This window comes from Dreissena polymorpha, chromosome 9 (genome assembly GCF_020536995.1).
Source record: "Dreissena polymorpha isolate Duluth1 chromosome 9, UMN_Dpol_1.0, whole genome shotgun sequence".
Taxonomy (NCBI): Eukaryota; Metazoa; Mollusca; class Bivalvia; order Myida; family Dreissenidae; genus Dreissena; species Dreissena polymorpha.
Window position 1 is genome coordinate 69,562,495 of NC_068363.1, and position 21,764 is coordinate 69,584,258.

The following is a 21,764-nucleotide window of genomic DNA, read 5'->3' on the forward strand; positions in this document are numbered from 1 at the left end:
GCTCAGGTATTATGTTAAACCTGTTAACTAGAGACAATTATAAAACATGCCAGTTCCTCACCTTATTCCGAGTCGCCAATATGTGCATGTTGTTGGATGCTTGAAAGACCATGACGTAAAGCTGTTTCCAGATACACTACAAAAACAAATTGGTTTACAGACCTCTAATTTTAACCCGTTCACATTTAAATCAATAAAAGTCCTCTTTTCCTTTAACTAACGTGGTTGATCGTTGGTGAAATCGTTCTAGAGATATCAAACGAAAACGCATTTTACATTCATTGACTATTTGACATTGATCTTTAACGTGTTAATCTGATAATAAATAGTAATCGTCCGTTTCTGTTCATTTGCAGCAAACAAATTTGAACGATCGTAGGTCAAAGCATTCAATTAGTATCGTGCGGCGAATTTATTTTGGGTTTATCTACTTTGAAATTGGATATGTGTTGGTGAAGACTACGATATAATATTCTAATATCTCTTAAAACAAACAGACCTAAAATGATAAAACTGCGAATAATTGTCACACCCTGATGAGGCATTTAAAAGGTCTCAATTTTAAAAGTATATTTTACTGCATTGTTCGCGGTATTTCTGTTATCTATCCCACTTTTTTCTTAAACCAATTCCATATGAGTGTATATGTTGTGATGCATGTATTGTGATAGTATATTTGTTTCGTGTAGCATTATTCAGCAGTTGGTTTCCTGCTATAACTTAAATACCTCATTTCATTATATGGCTTTTATTCTCGTGCATCGGAAGTTTCACTGTGCTTACATTTTCAAAACTTCGTCACGGAACTACGATAACACTGCCATAATTTCATGAGAAAGTTTTGAATATTTTAAGGTGGACAAACTTTTCTTTAAACATTGGAATATTATAACAAATTTATTGCCTGTTACGGTATTAAAACTTAAACAAAACGGCCGTGTGATATCGCCTAATTTCCGTTACTCCGAAACCGAGTAAACGCGTAAAATTACGATAATTTGGTCAAAATCAAAACACGATATTTATTATAATATTCGCCTCAGAAAATCACAATAACGAAATGCCTCTGTGGTTGTAGAGGTAAAGCTTACGCTTTCAAAAGTCCCAAGTTCGAGTCCCGGGTTCTATTACCTGGGATGAAAACTATTCTTATCATCTATTTTGCTATAATACTTAGTTGACATTTTTTCAAATGGTATAGTGTTGTATACGAATATATAACATGAAATTAATACAAAATAAACTAAATGTGAAAAATAACATTTATTGCCAAAGTTAATGTTCCCCAATGTCTTATACATTATAGAAACGTGTACCGTCTTTGAAATATCATCGTCAATGATAAAAACATTACATCGCAGTTTCCGTGCTGGTGTAGCCATTATTATGTTACGATTCTACCATAAAATTAACAGTTTACGTTTTCATAGGTCAATGCGTACATTAAGGCTATTGTTGAAGCCTATTCATATTATAGACCGTTCCAGAATTTAGTCATTACCCAATTATCTCCCCTGAATAATCTCCGCGTCCGCCATTACACTGCTGCCTAACCACCGGTAACACATATAAGAGAGCACCGATTATTCAACGGATGAATTCAAGGGCCGTCATGACATGGCCTTGGTTCTTTTTGTAAAACATTTTTGTATGTCATTATTGTATGAAATAAAGTTTTTCTGCTAGGGGAGATGTTAAGCTAGTGTTATAACAAAAAATGTTTGAAAACGTGCATTTTTTAGGTATTAAGCTAGGAAAACTAACACGTTGACACGTTAAAAAACATTTAATTAAATTACATGCAATATTTTTCATTTGATTATTTGCATCAATCTTAAGCCTTTGCATTCCATTTGTTCTGCATAAACCGATTATCTCCTTTTGATCAGATATTGTCCAGTCTTAACTAACAACATGGTGTCATAAACCACACTGGGTGGCAGATGACAGTCTGGTCATTAAACACAATTGATGATGCCACCATGTCTTCTCTTTCTGGTAGTATTAAGCAGTCATTTGGTTGAATAATTTACCTCCGACATACTTAACAGTTGCGTGCATAAGATATGTTACATATTGTACAAATTAACAGTTATGTCCAATATAGAATATCAGAAATTGTACATCGTAAAGATACTAGCCCGTTTAATTTATGAAAAAATTAAGTATTTAATAATTATAAAATTTGCATAAAATCATTTAACGTATTGAGCTGGTATCGATTAATTAAAACTACGTCATTCCGTATGTCACGGCAATGCACGAACGAAATCATACAAAAAATTGCATTTGACACCAACGGGGGTAAATAATGTTTAAAAAACATGTATATGTATATAGAAATATGTGTGTTAAAATGTTTGATATTTGTCACTCATACTCACTAGTAACGAGTTTTCAATATACATGAATACATAGTTCAATTTGCATAATGTGAAGTTTTGTTTTTCAGTTGTATGTTCATATTCCTCAATAGCGTCATTCTCTGTTCAAAACCCATCAAATTAAAATTACATGTAAATACCGTAATGCACTTCGCTTTTAATAGGGCTTTGTAGAACGTTTATTTTTAATGCACCCCTTTAACTTTCTATCACTCACTTGTTTATCACACTAGCGTACTCATGCCATTGATAATTATATTTGTATAATTGGATGTATTATTATTGTAATGTATTGAATCTTTCTGCAAAAAATAATACGGCTTTTGCATAGAGCTCTTTGTTGTGTCGAATTGTCGGCCTTTCAGTCTTCAGATAATCTTTACTTTGATGCTAATGACGCGTTTTTAAAAGATAAAAATACATGTATTAATAAATTCGTTTGGCACTAAATAATATATTTTTGAAATATTATTTAGGTGTTTTTTTTTCGGAGATTCTTTTCGATGAATTGACTAAACAAGTGTCGTTATCCATATGTTTTGCGTTACTGCAAAGACCTATAAAATACATTTTTTAGAATTTTTAGCTTTATAGCTGTTAAATGATTCCAAAGATGAAAATCTATTCAACTAGATATATTCACAATCTCTTCATCTTCCGTATAATCACTTAAAAGATCGTCAAGATCAATATCACTCTCCCATGATAAAAAGTTCGGATTTTTTTTCGTGACATAATTCCAGCTCACACAATTTAATTTAAATCCAAACAACAATTTTTATTTATCTCTGATTTCAGTTAGAATAATAAAAATAATGGAAGGCGTATCAAAAATATCATACTTAATATAATATGTTATTATTTTCGAATATAGAGTTTTACCAATTGAGACCAATTACAAACAATTAGCGGTAATTAATTGCGCGAGAATCTTTAATAAGTATTAATTAAAATATAATCAGCTTGATGTTGCGGTTGTTTAAATCAACACAGCAATACTTGCGTGAATTGTTAGTAAAAAGTTAAAAGTAAAAAGTCTAATCAAAGACATAATATGATCGACTGAACCGGCAAATTTTAGCCGATGATTACCACTTGTTTACACACACACAAAACAAATACACGAAAGCATTTTAAATATTTTATTTGTAACAATCTCAACTCCAAACAATCACTATAACAACAAAAAATGTGATAATCGCGTGAAATTAAATCATCAAGTAATTTATTTATCCGACATCGGCGAAGCGGGTATTCTCTACGTCTTTGGCTTTTGGAATCGCAGAATCGCAGAAGTTGGCAGAAGTGTAATGGAGGACAGTCACGTGACTGACAAAATGGCGGCGGTCTAATTATACATATTGGAATGATCTTTATTACATTCATATCCGAAGTATACAACTATTTCACTTTTGTCATTTTTTTAGCATTCTACTAGTTATATTGCATTTATTATTTTATTTACATTGAGTTTGCGTTTGGTATCTCTAAACAAAAATGCTCTACACTGTCGGTATTGAACATTTAAGCCCAAAGTGCATTTATAAAATATACGATGGAACCCTTCTTACTAACAGCGGATCGAATATATCTCATCGCCTTCATTTCATGTGTTTCGTTTCATTTGATATCGGTATGCACATATATCATCACAACTACTTCTGTCACTGTGCAATAAATAATTGAAGAAATATCAGCAAATCGTTTTCTTTTATAACTCGCATAGTATACATTTATACTATTCAATTTATATATTATTACAAAAATATCCGCTTTTCATACACTGAAACAATCTGTAAGCAATGTTTTCACCGAGAAACATATCATATAAGTAGACCTACTCCATGATTTTTACGTCATATGCAGTAAACAATCTTGTGTCAAAAGGTGGAGTTAGTTGGATATTTGACACATTTTAGTAAAACTCGTTGAAGTAGATCTTTACAGAAAATAAAATGTTCATGTGACCATAAATAATGTTAAATCCTTAATAGTTATGACAATGTGTGTCCCTTTATACACCTCGACAACACAAACACCAAGGTAAGATCAACAAGTTGAAACAAAAACAATCATAACGTAAAATGACAGTTTTGAAATGAGACAAAACACAAAACAAAACATTGCATTGTCCATCAGTCGACAGTTAAGTATAATTTCTATGGTGTACTGAAACTCAGCGAGATACACCCCCTGTACGTCGATAATCAAAACTCAGTTGGATAATTCAAACTGAAGACAAAAATGTTGGCCGAAACTGAAACTGAAAGGTAGATGACTATTTTATCATTTCTGCTAATTTAGTGACTACAATGACGTACTTTTTCTATATATGTGAAAGTGAATGTCTGACACACACAGGTGTTTTAAATTTGCAATGATTTGATAGTTTTCTAGTTAAAAAACATAAATTTGTCTTCGAAAAATGCTAATTTACATGAAATGCGACCTATGAGTTGAATTATTTACACGTTAATTGACAAAATAGCGAACGAAACTGTAACAGAGATATGCCAAATTATATCAGGAATGTCCTTTAAAATTTTCCTTTTAACACCTAGTGTGTGTCTGTGTTAAAATCATGTGTTTGCAGGACGGGTATGAAACTTTATGGATACATCCACACTGACATAAAGACATCTGGCAGTTTGGTCATTATCCATCGACTTCTTGATGTTAGTTTGGAATGATCCATACACTAGTTAGGTCATTATCCAATTTGTATATTTTTGTCCCAAACAAATACGAATATATTGCGTTTTCGAGCATTTACGCCAATACTTTTCTTTACATACATACATGAAAGGTAAATACATTTATGTCCAAGCATTAAAACATTTTTTCAAGATTTTCAAACATATTCATTTTATTTTGACGTAATTGTTTTTAATTGTTATGGGTTTATTAGCGCATTGTATCCGGCAAATAACATTTTATAAAAAGAAACGTTTATTATGAGACAACTAAACATTAATAAACGTGTTCTTAGAAATCAATGACTGAAGTCTTTATTTCTGTCGCCATTTGTTTCTTCAGTTTGAATTATCCTACTCAGTTTGGATTATCGACGTACAGGGAATGAGATATGTGTTTAAAAAGCCTTGTTCACGCGACAGTATAAACCGAGTTATAGTAACTGAGTTATAAAATGAACATATTTCTGTCATTTTCGTTGCATTGACCTTTCATTAACTGTCACAACAATATTTACGATCCGTGACACGAGGAAAGGAACATCAAAACATAATTCGCGATACATTGAAACATGGGTGTGATGTGTTTGATAAAATTAGTATAATCATGTTGTGTTAATCAGTATAGCTCATTTGTCTTGCACTGAACGACCTTGAAATTCCCGACCCTCTCCATATGCATTTCAGCGTGTTAAGTTGTTTCCCAAGCTGTTTTTCAGAATGCCCAGCCATCACCCAGTGTAAGCACCGAAGCTGCACAAATGCCTACAACACTGTATGCAATGAATGCTATGAAAACAAGTCGATATTTACGAGATGGAATCGAGATACGGAATGTCAACGTAAGAGGCGTTACACATTTGTATATGTAACAATCTTTACATATGCGTAAAACACAACGCATATGTTCCTTTGAATTTTCATTTTGATAATAAACTTTTTTAGTTGGTAAAACGATTTGTATATGTAAAGAAAGTACTTTTATTTATTTTCTTCAGATCATCTAAAATATATAAATCCGATTTTTTTAACTGTCTTTGTAATATACATGTAATATAAAAACATTTTTATAACTTAAATAATTAGCATGAAGCTATAAAATATACAGGTTAATTATGTGTTAATATTACTTAAACCAGTGTGTACATTCTTAAGACTATGTTAAATAACACTGCGCCATAGGGAATGTTTATGAATGATAATACACTTATTGGTAATCATAAATATATTAAACAGAAACACATTCAGCTAAATGGTAGAAACCTGCATATCTTAGGTATGTGCGCGTGGAACAATCACTATTGCTGGCCCGGAACATGCAGCACAACCGGACTGACCAAGGACTGTCAGTGTGCGGATGGCTTTGTTAAACGGTTAATTGTTGACTACGGTTCGATAGATGCCGGGGAAACAACGTGTCAGCCAAACATAACTCCCGATATTTTGACATGCGACACTGTAGCAGTTGGACATAAGGGCGAAAAGAAACGAGCGATGAGCACTAGCAATTCAACAGCATGTCAACACCTTGATGATATGTACGGCAACTTCCAACCGAAAATTATGGAGTTTAAAATGTCTTCGGAATTTTCAATAAATGTTTCACTTAACAAACCATCTTTCATCGCAGAGGAAGCATTTGGCATAAGCGATACAACAATAAACGTAAAGGTACAGGCAGTGACAGGTAACTGTTTCCCTACATCTTGCATTTAACACTCATGTATGTGAGCTTATTAGTTATAAAGAAAGTATGTTTTATTCATATTATATATTATAAAAAGTCATAATTATGTTGACTTATTGAAGGTTCCTATCAAGCAAAGTCCACCCATACACAGTTTGTTGATACATCATCAAGCACAAGCGTGACAAAAGCACAACATGACTCGGGGCATATAACTGTCGATCAGGCAAAGTATAATCTACAAAACGGAGAGGCGTAAGACAGTTTATATTATAGCATTTAAGTCGATATAAACACATATTTGCTATGAAAACATAAATGTTTCTGGAGAAAAATAATGTTTTCAATATAAAAGGTAATGAGTTACATTGCTTATCTTTGAAAATGTATTTTATACTGCAGAATTTGTTTGGAGTTTGAAGCAAGGGCGGGAGGCTACTTAAAAAGCATTGATACAAGGGCAGATACGCTTACCTCATCAGGACCAGTTCCTTATACGAAGGTCAAACAACAAAGGACAGTGTGTTACAGATACGATAACGCACCACCAGAGCATTGTTCCATGTTGGGATCATGCTCATCAGAACCGATAACGCTTCAGAAGCGAGTAACACGATCTACAGTGTCGTTAATTCAATTCAACGGTTGGGTGGATCCAGTTCCTAATGGAGGAGCAAGTAAAACAGCATCGACAATTGAAAGTTACCAAATAACTGTCAACGAAGTACCTCCGTCCAACGGATCTTTGCAAGTTGATTATACAAAGAACATATATACCAGAAAAGTACTTTCATCAAATGACCATAAAATGGAGCTGAATCTAATATCCGATTCACCACGATTGTATTGTATAACACTAGAGGTCAAAGATATTGCAGATAACGTTCGCCACAGTAGAAGGTTTATGTTGTACGACAACACGAGCTTCATTGAAACATGGAACGACAATCCCTTTCAATTTGATTCAGCATCGCCAAAGACAAACTTCACTTGGCAAACACATCACAATGAAATATGTCTGATTTGGAAAAACTATTTCATCAACATGTTCTATTTGCAAAATAAACTTTTCAATCCAATAGAGTCCCATGGTCATATTACCGGCGTATATGAACAAAAATCTGGCCTTCTTCCCGTAAATGGTACACCGAATGTGCATGGAATACTACAATATTTCGTATCATGGAAACTCAACAATGACGCGTTCTCGGTAGAACAACTCGTACCGGACTTTCTGAATCAACGGTTTTGTACCAATTTGAATGTTGCTGACGGACAGACCTATATATTCAACATTCGTCCAGTAGATATTGTCGACAACACTTTCAATGAGTCTAGAACCGTTTACATAGATCGCTCGCCACCTCATATAAACAACATTTGGTTGAAGAAAGATAGTTATGAAATGTTATATGTTCACAACAGCACCGATTTGTCGAAGATGCAGATGACGTTCGACGCATTGGACCCACATAGCGGACTGTACAAAATTAAGTGGGAGTTCGGAATCGCCGATACGTCAACTGTGTTAACAAGTGGTTATTTACCTGTAGGACAGATTAAAAACGTACGTTTAATATAGCAATTTTTATGTTTGTTTGTTTCCTAATAAATCGATTATGTTACCTACACATACTAACATGCATTTGGTTTATGGAATGCAAAGTGTTAACATTATCAATATCAACACGTGAACTGATATATGACTTTATATTTAAAGTGTGCATACATCTTCATATTATAAAGATCGTTACTTTATTTCAGGCAACTTGCCCTACTGGAAATGTAGAGTGCTATTGTCCGGATATAGGAAAGTGTGAACATTTCAACTACTCAATCCCGCTGAATAAACTCGTTGAAACAGATAAAGATACAGGGAACCACAACAGGAACTACTTCTTCACAATAACTGTCACTAACAATGCCTTGCTAACAACAACAGAGCACATTGATGTACTTGTTGACGACTCTCCACCAGAAGAAGGAGTAATTTATGAAGGTATTGAACCAAATTCGAGCTTTGAAACTATACAGTGTTATTGTCCCAGCGAAAACAATAATGTAACGTTCATTAATAAATCATGCAATAATATAATAATCTTCATTATTATTTTGACGCCACTCGCTAAATGCCCTTGATAACAGATTCCATTAAGAAGTTCCAGTATATAAAACTTTGTTAACATTGTTTACATCTTTCGATATAGGTCCTGTGGACTACAAAGATATCGACTACACAAGTGAGGATTCCTTTATTGTACACTGGCATGGCTTTATTGACCATGAAAGTGGAATCAAACTCTACAGGTTAGGGCTTGCCGCCAGATGCTTGACTAAAGAGGAACTGTACAACTTTACAGAAGTTACTGAGATAATGGTATATAGAGATCTTACAGAGACGTCAGTTCGTCTTCCAGCAAATTTCACAGGTAAACGGTTCGTGACCATTATTGCTCTTAACTATGCCATGGAGTCATCAAAGCCTGTTTGTTCGGATGGAATCACACGAGATATCTCAGCTTCTATTATCCACAACTTAACACTTGAGCATTCAGCATGGACGGAAACCATTATCTGCCAAAAAGGACTACCATATTTATTACAATCGAACTTTCAAAAAGTTCCATTGTACAAAACTACAACATGTTTAAGCATCTGCAATTTGACAACGGAAACAATGTTGGCTGACTACCTTGCTACTCATACATTAGAGAACAAAGATCGTGATATATCGGATATCCTTTGTCAACAACTGTCTTTGTACTCTAACGAAACGGTTGTCTACATGCCCAACGACCATATTGTGCTGAATTGGGCAGTGGAAGAATCAGGGAGTCAAATTGATGACTTTTATGTAGGGCTTGGTCTTGATGCGACAGAAAAAGATTCTCCAAGTTTGGTGGACTATGTTTCTACCGATAGAAAACCATACTTTAAACATCAACATGAAGCAATTGGATCAGATGACCCGTTCTATGTCTTCATCAAAACAGTCAACAAAGCAGGATTGTCGTCTATCGCAACGTTGGGTCCTATATTGATCGACCAAACACTGCCGCGATACAAATACATTCCGCGAGTAACTATCGATGTAGACACAATCGTGTTTGCCTGGGAATCAGATACATTCTATGATGATGAACAGACAGCCCAAATAGACCAACTGGTATTTCAATTTGGTAGGTTGTTGTATTTATCTGTGAAGGAAATACATGAATGCAATTTATAATTACATACAATAAATCCCATTTACATCCTTTAGGTCATGACGAAAGAGTTTCCAGTCCACTTCTTGAATGGCGATTAGAGTCGTCGTCCCCTTGCCCCCCGTATACCGGAGGCTGCTTCAAATACCCATTGTATCGCCTCCAAAATCAGGACACGGGAGATGGACTTCTTTTCTATATCAACATTCACATATACAACAATGCCGGTCACTTTACGTCAATCAGAACCGAAACGTTCTCGTTGCCCTCGCGATTTCCGCCAGGACACGGATATGTGTTGGATTTGGATCCAGACATGGTGAACACTTCAACAGATATTGATGTCCATTTTACTGAACACACTATGTGTGCTCGGTGGATGGGATTTAAACATCATGAAAATATTTCTCTGGAAGTGGGGATAGGATTATATCGCACAATTGCAGATGTAGTTCCATTTCAGAGCACGTTTGAGGTGAGCAGAATCTGTCTTAATTCAAGTGCAATTGTTAACGGCAAAGTATACTTTTTCATTGTAAAAGCAAGCTGTAGCGGAGGAACCACAGTATCAGCGTCTAACGGAGTACGAATATTTGATGAACATTATCTGAAAAATAAACTAGAAATTAAAATCGGCAAAGATTGCTTCTCCACAAATGTCTTGGCAATAAACGTTTCAATTGCTAACGACAGTACGTTCATCAAGCTTCCATTTACTTTGTTTATCGGGCAGCGATATGTTTTGTCTATGGAAAACAGTGAATGGCAAAATTTACTGAGCATTAATACAAGTGAAGCTTTACTCCAACTCGAAGATAATAAATATGTTCTGATCCCTTATGCCGAGAAACCTACCCTACACATACAGCTAAACATTTCAAAAGACATTACATTGCGTTTGAAAATCAGTAAATGCCCTGCTCAAAATATCCTTCCAAATAACAAGCAACTGAATATAAGCTGGTCCTTCAGTAATACCGCAACGATCAAGGATGTTGTATTTGCAGTTTCAATACTAGAATATGTGTCCGGTAACGGCTCGGATCTTCAAACTATTTTCGCGCCACCTCAACAACCCGATGGTTCATTGGATATTACATTCAATGATTTAAATTTTAAAGCACAAACACGGTATATGGCCAGCGTTCAGTTGTGCAACAAAATAAGATGCCTTAGTCCTATTTACTCAAGGAAATTTACAATCGAACTTGAAGCTCCAGGTATTTCGTTGATAAACACTAAAGTTAAAGTCGCAAAGGCTGGGCAGTGCGTTGATATTCAAGCGTCATGGGAAATCATCGGACACAGCGACAACATTGCTTTCTACCAATGGTCTATAAGTCGTGACGACACAGCTGGTCAACTATTGTCTGTTTGGGAAAATGTACTGCCCAATGGAACACCCGTTAATGTATGTTTAATTTATCCCTTTATAACATTGAAGCATAGATTCTTAGAAGTAAAACACAAAGTTTATTGAAGTTGAATAAAACAAACAATTTATGAATGTATTCTTATTTGGGGAAAAGTATTTTTTTTCACACACGATATCTTACAGGTTGCGAAGTGCGTTCTCCTCCCAGGCCACGGATATCTGACATATTTTCTGTGCGTCCGGCTGTTTTCTGTGAGTGGTTTAGCAATGACATATTGTCAGAAGATGAATAAAAGTGAGAGTTGGTCCTATTCAAAAACTTCTGTGTATGATTTTGATTCGTCGTCAGACAGTTGGGTATACATCAAAAAGGTAAACTCGATGGGTTATTTAGTACAATTACACACAAGATTACCATTACACATAACACTCTGCTATGTAAATGTGTCTTTATTTAATTTTCAGGTGCTGTCAAGTTCTAACATTGGTCAGCACTATGTCCTTCTTCACACAGAAATAAACATAGGTAATTCCAATTCGTCAGTGACCGGTGCATTGATGTATGGTTCAGAACGCTCAGTTTCATGGTACCTTATGAAGTTGCAGTACGTGCCACAAACGTGTAATTCCGACATAAACTGCGTTGTAAAGAACGAAACAGACAATGGATACATAGAATTGGACAAGCAATATATAACACTCAATGAATTATATTTCATATGCGCGCACTCGAATTACACTGTGATAGAACGTGAGTATTTCACTGAAATTCTAGAAGAAATATCGTCGTGCAGCAATGGATTCATATTAGACAGTTCTCCACCCACAAAAGGAGATGTGCATGTCCACAACCACAGAGGGTTTATCACAAATCCACAACACGTCATTGTAACATGGACTGGATTCGATGACAACATTGATGCCACCGTATTTGGTTACCCAGAAAAACTGCATAATTTCTCTATAAGAGCAGGCAAGTAATATTATACAGTTTTTGCATCACTTGTTATTTGTGTATATACTTGCTTGTATATGCATGTGGAATTTGATTCAATCAAGATTTATTTAAACATTTAATTCATTTTTTTAAATAAGCATATATCTATATTCAGGCACAAAAGCCGGTTCAAATAATATTATGGACATTGTTACAACTGGAATGGAAACATCTGTAATGTTGAATCTGTCAAACCCCTCTGATGGAAGTCAAATATTCTTCACAGTCATTGGTATACAGTTTTATAGTCAATATGTTGATATAAAAATATAAAGCCGTACTTGATTCTCTTTTGTTTAATTGCAAAGTGGTTTTGTGGGAACTCCAACTTTTGCATGCTTTAACATGCATCATAAACGCAAGATAATGAAAATATGATAACGTCATGCGTTTCTTTTATTTACATCATCACGTACTATAGAGTTTTATTTATCGAAAACTCATTTTAAATTATATATATATATATATATATTTTTTAAGGGTATTTAGTATTTGTAAGAATCGAAATGATATTTTCCAGCAACGGATTATGCCGGTTTGTCTACCGGCTCGGAGTCCATGGAGTTGATCATAGATACATCACCGCCTTTATGTGGCAGAATAACAATTTTAAACAACCTTCAGAGAAATATATTTATCAACCAAGAACTAGCAACTGTTCGTTTCGAAGGATTTTCAGATCCGCATAGTGGCTTGGACTATTTTAATGTTGGCATTGGTACAATCGAAGGGATAACAGATATCAATTCGAAAACTAAAGTTTTCACTGATTATTTTGAACTGAATTTAGCGCAGATGATCGATGGTCATCTTTATTTCATTATTGTGCAAGTATGTTATCGGCATTATTTCAATAATTTTGTTATATTTCCAGACATATTCTTCTATGAAACAAACTGGACAAGTAGTTTAGTTCGCAAATTATGTACTTAAATTCGCATAATTAACTGCTGTGAATGTATCTGAATATATAAAAATTGTATCCTTTTTAGGCGATCAATCGAGCAGGGTTAGTTTCACAATCTGTATCAACACGATTTGTATTGGATCGAACCTCTCCCACTGGAGGGCACGTTCTCGATGGGATCAAAGGAGCTGGGGTATTGGTTATAAATAAGTATAATTGACCAAAGTTTAACCCATTCTTAGACTGAACACTTACTGAAAGACTTAAACCCGAGATATATTACTAAAGATGGGCGATATGCCAGTAACCACTTGTGCTGATCATATTGTTCTAATTGAACACATATGTAACTAAAGCTGATAAATTGCATAGTATGCCCGATCTTAAAGTATTTGTAGAAAAGTACAGTTACATGTCAGTTTTTCTTGTAAGACTAGCACAGAATAATGTGATAGGAACTTAGGGTCCAAATTCCGTTTTCCTTTGTAAAATCACATACAGCACATCCTACCCATAAATAGGACATTGTGGTGTATTCTCCACACTGTCATTTATTCGCCTAGCGATGTAAACCATTGTGTTTTTTATGAGATCACTTTGCATGATTATTATACCATGGACTGCAACTGATCATTCTATGTTGATTAAGTATGTGTTATAGCAATTATTGAAATAAATTAAGGAATCGATACGTTTAATGATATTAAAGGTTCATATTGTTGAAATAAAATATCAAACAATGAAACTACAGAAATTCTATCCAGAGGGAAATTCTTGGTATTTTCTATTACTTTCTAAGCATTGGAGTGTAAACCGGTTTGAATGCTAGAAAACCCTCATACTTACTCCAGAATGCATCATTAACGAAACAAACTTCTTAAAGGATCTCAAATAAATGTAACTATCTAGATAGACAATACAATCATAAATGCCAAAACGTGATGCGCGAACATAATGCAACACACATAAGTTTGGTGTAATGGATATTTTTAGAAATGCAAACTTATCAAACGGCAATAATTCATTCTTTTTCTTCCGCATCCAGCCATAATAAAACTTAGAAGCTTGTGACGACTTTCAGGAAATTGATTACCAAAGTGATATCTACGTTATCAACGCATATTGGAAAGATTTCTACGACCCAGAGAGTGGCTTAGCATTCTTCAGAGTGGGCCTTGGAACTGAACCATATGATACCGATGTAAAACCGCTAAAAGATGTTGGAATGATGACAGGTAATGGGGATGGTATTATTCTCCTTAATATAACAACACAAGCTGTAAACACATACAGCGTGTTAGATAGTTATTGAACTTATTGTACCATGCAGTTCATAAATGTTATCGGAAAAATTTAACTACACGAATGTTTTTACATTAAAAGACTCTAGTCTTGTTTTTAACATTTTTACGTATTCATGAATATATACTCATATATTGCAGAAGTTTCATGGAATGGTCCGTTTGTTCCTGGCAAAAAATACTTTGTGACCGTGGAAGCGTGTAACAATGCAAACCTTTGCACCAGACGTGTATCGGACGGCCTTATTGTGGACAACTCACCCCCAGTACGCGGTCTTATACATGTCGGACCAGGAGCAGGTCATGATAAATATTTGGGACATCGGTAAGTTAATTCACAACGGTTCTTTTCAATATGCATTTAATATTATGCAAAACTAACCTCACTTTTGTTTTTGCAGATCATCTATTAGAATAAATTGGCAAGGTTTCGAAGATCCGCAATCAGATATAGATCATTTTGAAGTATGTGTGTCAACCCCTAAGGGCGATTGTGACGTTGTTGCGCTATCAAATCGACTGCTCCACTCTTCAATCATAATCTCCAATATAAGGCTCCCAATTAATACTTCACTTATTGCAACAGTTTGGGCATTCAATGGAGTCGGAATGAATGTATTAGAAGCGTCTGATATTTTCATTATTGACGATACACCCCCAGTTGCTGTGAAAGCTCCGAAATTCTTACTCAAATACAACTCTGCAAATGGTAAACCGTCACAATGGGAAAAATCCATATTACATCTCGAATGGGAATTTAAGGACGGCGTCAGTCCTATTATTCGCCATGAGATTTCTTTGAAAACGCACCACGAAGGTCACACGCCTGTTGAGAGGCTTGTCTTAGGATCGGAACGCCACGTGACTATCAGTTTAGATGGAAAGAATTGGCTAAATGACGGTGACAAATACTATGCTATTGTAACATCGTGCAACGCCGCCGGACTTTGCTCTTCTGAACAAACAAACGACCTTTTAATTGATTCTACTCCACCGCACCTCGGTGGATTTAAATCACCTTTGACGTGGACGAACAACAATGATACACTTGGAAATAAAGTCACAAATGTAACCCTTACATGGTACGGGTTCCACGACAAGGAGTCTGGAATTGAAAACTACTACGTGACGGTCTCGCGGTCCTACAGCTTCAGTGAACTTTCAAATGGAGAAATAATAATTAAAAATTCTAATCAAAATGAAAGGGTTCAAACTTCATTCGTACTGACTGAAAGTATGTCTCCTGACGAATCCATTATTCTTTCGATATGGGCGCAGAACAATGTCGGGCTAAACAGTTCGATTGCAAGGGTCACTGTGAATATTTTATCTGAGACATCTAGAAATGAAATGGGAATTTTGGAAATCGAAAAACATTCATGCGACATACATTTTTGTAACAAGGATTGTACGTGCGCAGTTATAGATCGCCCTTGTGTAGAAGAAAACACCAACGTTACATGCACTGATATCTCAAGCACAGATACGCAGAATCCAAATATCCGAACATATGATGTATTTTGGGGACTAGCGGGAGAAATTCTTAATCTATCAGCTTCATCAGCATGTCTGAGCGGACACTGGTCACAAACAAATAGAGAAAGTACTTCCGAAATTATTCATCGCTTTGAATGGAGCATCGGCGTAAATGGATCCGCTATAGGCGAAGGGGTGTACGATCTGAAACTAGAAAACCCATGGACTGATGTTGGTCAAAGGTTAGAATTTATTCATTGCCTACCAGTAAATCGTTCATTGATACATGCGGAGCGCTATGTCATATATGTGAGAGCTTGGTATAGCGAAAGTACATACACTGTGTTCAAGTCGGCTCCAATCATGATAGATCAAACCCCACCCAATGTCAGACGTAGTCGTTATATCAGAGAAGGTAATTGTCTTCAAGACTTGGACTTTATTGACTGGACGGACAAAATCATGGCCTGTTGGGACGATGTGTTTGCTGAACCGCAGAGCTTCATTGATCATTTCATCGTCAGCCTTGGAACATCACCTCACAGTAAGAAAGATTTTTCAATTCATAACGATATACGTTACACAATTTACACGATTGTTTAAAAGGACTCCTTAACCAGTATTACGGAAGCTTCGTATAAACCCTAATGCTTCTTTTTATGTGTTTCTGATAAATATGTTTGACAGTTCAATAAATTTCTGTTGAAAAGACAATTTCATTAAATACATTTCAGATGATGATATACTTCAACAAATTGATGTCGGACTGGCAACAAACATAAGTCTTGATAACATTTATCTCAATCCAGGCACGCGCTATTACTTTACAGTCATTGCTGTTAATAGTGTTGGGCTACACACCGCATTAGCATCGGATGGATTCATTATTGATACAGATACTCCCATCAACGGGGTTGTGTTTAATACAATTGAACACAAGAGCTCAGCTTTTCAGAAATCGACTTCAACCTTTGACCTGTCCTGGCACGGATTCCAAGATCATTTATCTGGCATTAAGCACTATCTAGTTGCGTTTGCCAAAGACGGTGAATCCAATGAATCAAATATTATCTTTACAAATGTTGGTTTATCAAACAAATTTTCCTTCACAAATTTAAACCTCGTTCACGGCGAGTCTTATTTTGGATTCGTGAAAGCTGTTGACGCAGCAGGTCATGAAAGTGCAACTGTAAGATCCCCCAAACAAACAGTCGATTCGACTCCACCAAAAGGTGTTTACTGTGGATCCACTAAATCTATTCAAATTGATGTTTCTCGCACAGTTACGAATGACAGTCTCTTTGTGTTGTTCAACGCAAACCTCACAAAAGATAACATGTATGTTATTCACGGAAAGATAAACAACGTGACGTATGAGTTATACCCAATTCTCCAGATGGACAAATACAATTTGCCCTTACAATTACAGAAACGTCATGATGGATCATTCGAATATCATCACACGTTTATATCTCCGTCAACAACGTTTCAAACCATTACAATTGAATTAGGAACAACACTTGCCGATAAATTAATTCATATTGTTTTCTTTGAAGAGTGTAGACAGGTAGAAAATAATTCCGCTGCTCTTTCTGTAAACCAAATAGGCCCCTATTCGCTGACTGTGTCCTTGGGAATACTGGACCCGGAAAGCGAGTTAAAGACGGTGAGAGCATGTTTATTTGTTACTTGGTTTATTTGTTTGGTTTGTTTTTATGTTGTTGCAATACTTTATTAATATAATTATGTAACATGTGCCTAATTTTACAGGGCAAGATAATCTTATTTTTTTGTTTACAAATACTTCAAATACTGTATTGAATTTTCACTCATGATCCCCGGATAGACATCCACATGCTCTATCAAGTGGGTTAGACACGTCTAGCATGAAGCGGCACTCTAATAAAATGATAAATTATTGTTTTTATTTTTCTGTTATAGTATGTTCACGATTCTCAAATGTCTGAAATGTGGTGTATTGAATCATTATTTGTATTTATTAGGTGTCTATTGGAGCCGGTGCAACTGAAGGGGGTTTTCAGATCAAATCCTTGTTTGAGCTACACAATCGCAATAACTTCGCAGTAATTACCGCGCCATTTGTGCATGGGACACCAATATATATTACTGTAATAGCCGAGAACCACGCTAGCCTCACGTCTGTTTTCCATTCTGGTAAAGCGCTTATAATAGATCACACCCCTCCTTTTGTCAGCGATATTGGTGTTGCCGTTTCCGTTATAACAGGTAATTCTGCAACAATGCTAACGACATGGCAAGCACGAGATGATGAATCTGATGTTCAATACTGCAGCTGTAGAATGGGTAAAAACTTGATAAGTCATTTTTCCTACATATGTATTTAAAATTTCATATTATTCAATAAGAAAAATATAATTATTCATGTTATTTGATAATGGCATTGTATTGTTCAAACTTTGTTTCCTAGGATCTACACCTCTGTCAGCTGATATACAGGAGGAAAAGGATTCGGATACATCGCAGTTTTGTCAGTCAGACATTTTGAACCTTTCTCATGGCGACAGAGTCTTTGTTACGGTCAAATGTGTGAACAAGGTCGAAATCGCCACGACCTTAGTATCGAGACCAGTGATCATCTACCTTGAACCGCCCAACAACTCGCACGCCTTCGTTAGGTTTGTGCCAAGTGGGAAGGACTCTTTTTCTATGACTGCTCCATTACCCGCCCAGTCTTCTGCGCAGTCTAATTCAAGCATATTGCAGATGGAATGGAACAACTTCGAAGATCCTTCAGAGATAACATCCTACAGGTATCGTATCCAAAGCAATGGTGATATTGTTGTGGACTGGACTGATGCAGGTCTAAAGGACATGTGCTCCAATGAGCATCTAAAGTTGACATCAGGCGAGACATACACGGCAGAAATTTATGCAGTAAATGGCGGAGGATTCGCCAGTTCTGGTGTCAAGTCCTCGCTAATTGTAGCTTCAGAACCACCAGCGCTCACAGGTGTGCGTTATCGAATCTTGATTTTTTTATTTCTTAGTCCCTAGTATTAAAAACTCACCACATTAATTTATGTAGTGTAATGTGTAAAGGATGTGGAAAAATATATAATAATCTTGTTCAACTTATGAAATCAATTGAAAGCGTTGTTATAACCTTTCCCTTCGGAATACATAAAAATATAAGCACCTTTTCGATTTTTAGGATCCAATATATCTGCTGTTTTCGTAAATGGCAAATTAACTCTCGATTGGGAAAATGTCTTCGACACAATCACAGGAGTACCAACGCACTACAGTCTGGTTGTTGGGTCACGTGACGGATTTTCGGATATCGCTGACGTAAACTACACACGTGACCACGTGTATGACATCATCGTTCCATCATCAACGCTTGTTGCTCCAAATCTGAACAAGCTGTACATAAAAGTGAGTTGTACATACACCACGGGTATGTTTACAACATACAATACATTGCACAAACTGTGACGTTAACTTGTTTAGTGAATAGTGTTACATTCCCTTGCCTCCACATTATCTTGTTGTTTGCATTGCCTTACATGCATATAGAGTCACGAACAATCGTAAGCTAAGAAACCTTACCTTGGATAATCATAAAATATTATTTAAACCATTCTTCGTCAGAGAAAACCGAAAATACGCATGTTTGCTTTATAATTTTAATCTTTTGTATATGTATATATCTAAGGTTTTAGTATTAATCCGATTTTAATATTTGTCATATAATGATTGTATTATTTTAGTACTTTTTTAATAGTCAATAGCACTTGATTGGTCATTGTCGGCTCGGATACTACTTAAATGTACCCCGGGTATTCTTATGCACACTTAAAGGTACCCCGATTACGGTAAATATACTGAAACGTACCCGGGGATTCTAACGCTAAATTGGTCGTTGTCGGCTAATGTTTTCAAATTTATTATGTCCATTTGTATCTCAATGTTCTGTAAAATGGCCTCTATATTATCGAAACTCTTACTCAGAAAGCATGATTAGGCAGATTGTTCAAAGAGATTGTTTTCGTATTCCTAAGCGCGTTTTACGACTTCGGTTTTCTGGCGGGAATAAAAATCGGGTACGGTATACATTCGCCGGTTACGTGTTAGTATATTTTTCGTACGCGGGGTATATTTAAGTATACGTAAGAGTTGCCGTGTTACATTTAAGTAGTACCCGAGCCGACAATGACCAATCGAGCGTCAATAGCTTGTTTATAATAATAATAATCGCAAATAATGTATGTTTTTGTAGTCGAATACTTTTGCTTTATTGTGTGCTTGTTTTTTTCGCTACTCTCTTATTCTACTGGATTGTGTATTAAGATTGCTTTGAAATGTTTTGCTTATGTTACTATAACATGCATGTATGGGACCTGTACATAGACTTTCGAATTCACAAACTTAAAATAAAAAACAGCAATATCGACACGACAGACTACAAACAAAGACACGATTATTAGAAGTATAGTTTTGTGTATGAAGCTATATGAGTTTTTGTTGTTTGTTTTTAAAGTTGTGGACAACGTAAAATTCCATTACAAAACATTGAATCCGGTGAAAACAAACATCAGTTAGAACGACTTAATGGTTAACACATAAAAAGGAACCATGCTATTTTTATTTTGCCGACATCAATTCTTAGTTATTTGTGTTATCTTCAAACTAAATAACATATTCTTTTAAAACGATTTTTCAGTTTTAAAATATCAGTAGTCTGCCTTTCGTTTGCTTTAAATAATTATACCTTATTTATTAAACTTATTTTGTCAGTGCCAAATTTACAATTTTACATCTGATATATGGGAACATTCCTTTTATGGTTTAATGGCTTTCTGTTTATTTAATACTACATATTGTCGGATACAGTAAATTTGATATATTGGGAAATATGTTTAAGTAGTCAGTACATAATATTTTGCAATGTGTGTTGGTTTCGCTTAGTCACTTTTATTCTATACATTTGGTCGGAAATGTGAGTAACCGACGTTCATAGACGATGCTTCACAAAACCCACCATTGGCACAGTCATGAAATTAATTTAAGATGTGTTGCTTTGTATAATATTATAAATTATATAGCAGAACACCACACACCGATTCCAAACACTAAGGGTTCAGGTATTTATCTAAATAAATATATTTATTAACCATAAATCTCTTTATAACTTTATAACATTTATCATTTTTTCTTGAAGAAATATTCATTTTAAAACAGTACAAATGTTGTAAAAATGTTCTATTTGTAAAGTGAAAAAGGCAACGAACTGTTATTTGAAATATAGCGGGTTAACATGAACTCAATGTCAACATTTCATGCTTGCAATATTATACTAAGATAAGAACGACGATTGTTATATAATGAATTAAAAATCTATACATACCGAAATCAGTCAAATATTGTTTACTCATAGTTATGAGTAAATTTATTATTCTCTATTCTCAAAATACTATTAAAATCTCATCATCTTTATAACCTATATCATCATCATTATCATACAAATAATAAACCAAAGACAAAATAGGAGTGAGTGCTTGTATTTGACAGGACTTTCAACATATAAAGGCAAAAAACAATTCTTCTGATGCCCGTATGTGTTATATGTGCAATGGATATAGACCTCAACGGCACCGCTCAGTTGATGAGTCTCGAGACGACTGGAAACGGTGTAACATCTTTGTTCAGGTGTATAAAGAACTGAAACGATACTATTTAAATGCTGTAGGGCATGC

The 21,764-nt window shown here is 35.2% G+C and overlaps 1 protein-coding gene across 1 annotated transcript; it reads left to right on the forward strand.

Moving 5' to 3' along the window:
- The first annotated feature begins 5,797 nt into the window (after positions 1-5,797).
- On the forward strand, positions 5,798-21,188 carry LOC127845350 (uncharacterized). The gene is made up of 19 exons (XM_052376212.1): positions 5,798-5,919; positions 6,354-6,764; positions 6,887-7,019; positions 7,167-8,331; positions 8,529-8,763; positions 8,972-9,943; positions 10,027-11,381; positions 11,529-11,717; positions 11,811-12,318; positions 12,458-12,574; positions 12,863-13,173; positions 13,335-13,442; positions 14,331-14,484; positions 14,692-14,875; positions 14,952-16,570; positions 16,761-17,692; positions 18,030-18,351; positions 18,476-19,018; positions 19,220-21,188. The coding sequence occupies exons 2-19, from the start codon at positions 6,356-6,358 to the stop codon at positions 19,501-19,503; spliced, it is 9,540 nt and encodes a 3,179-aa protein (XP_052232172.1). The 5' UTR covers positions 5,798-5,919; positions 6,354-6,355; the 3' UTR covers positions 19,504-21,188.
- Positions 21,189-21,764: the final 576 nt, after the last annotated feature.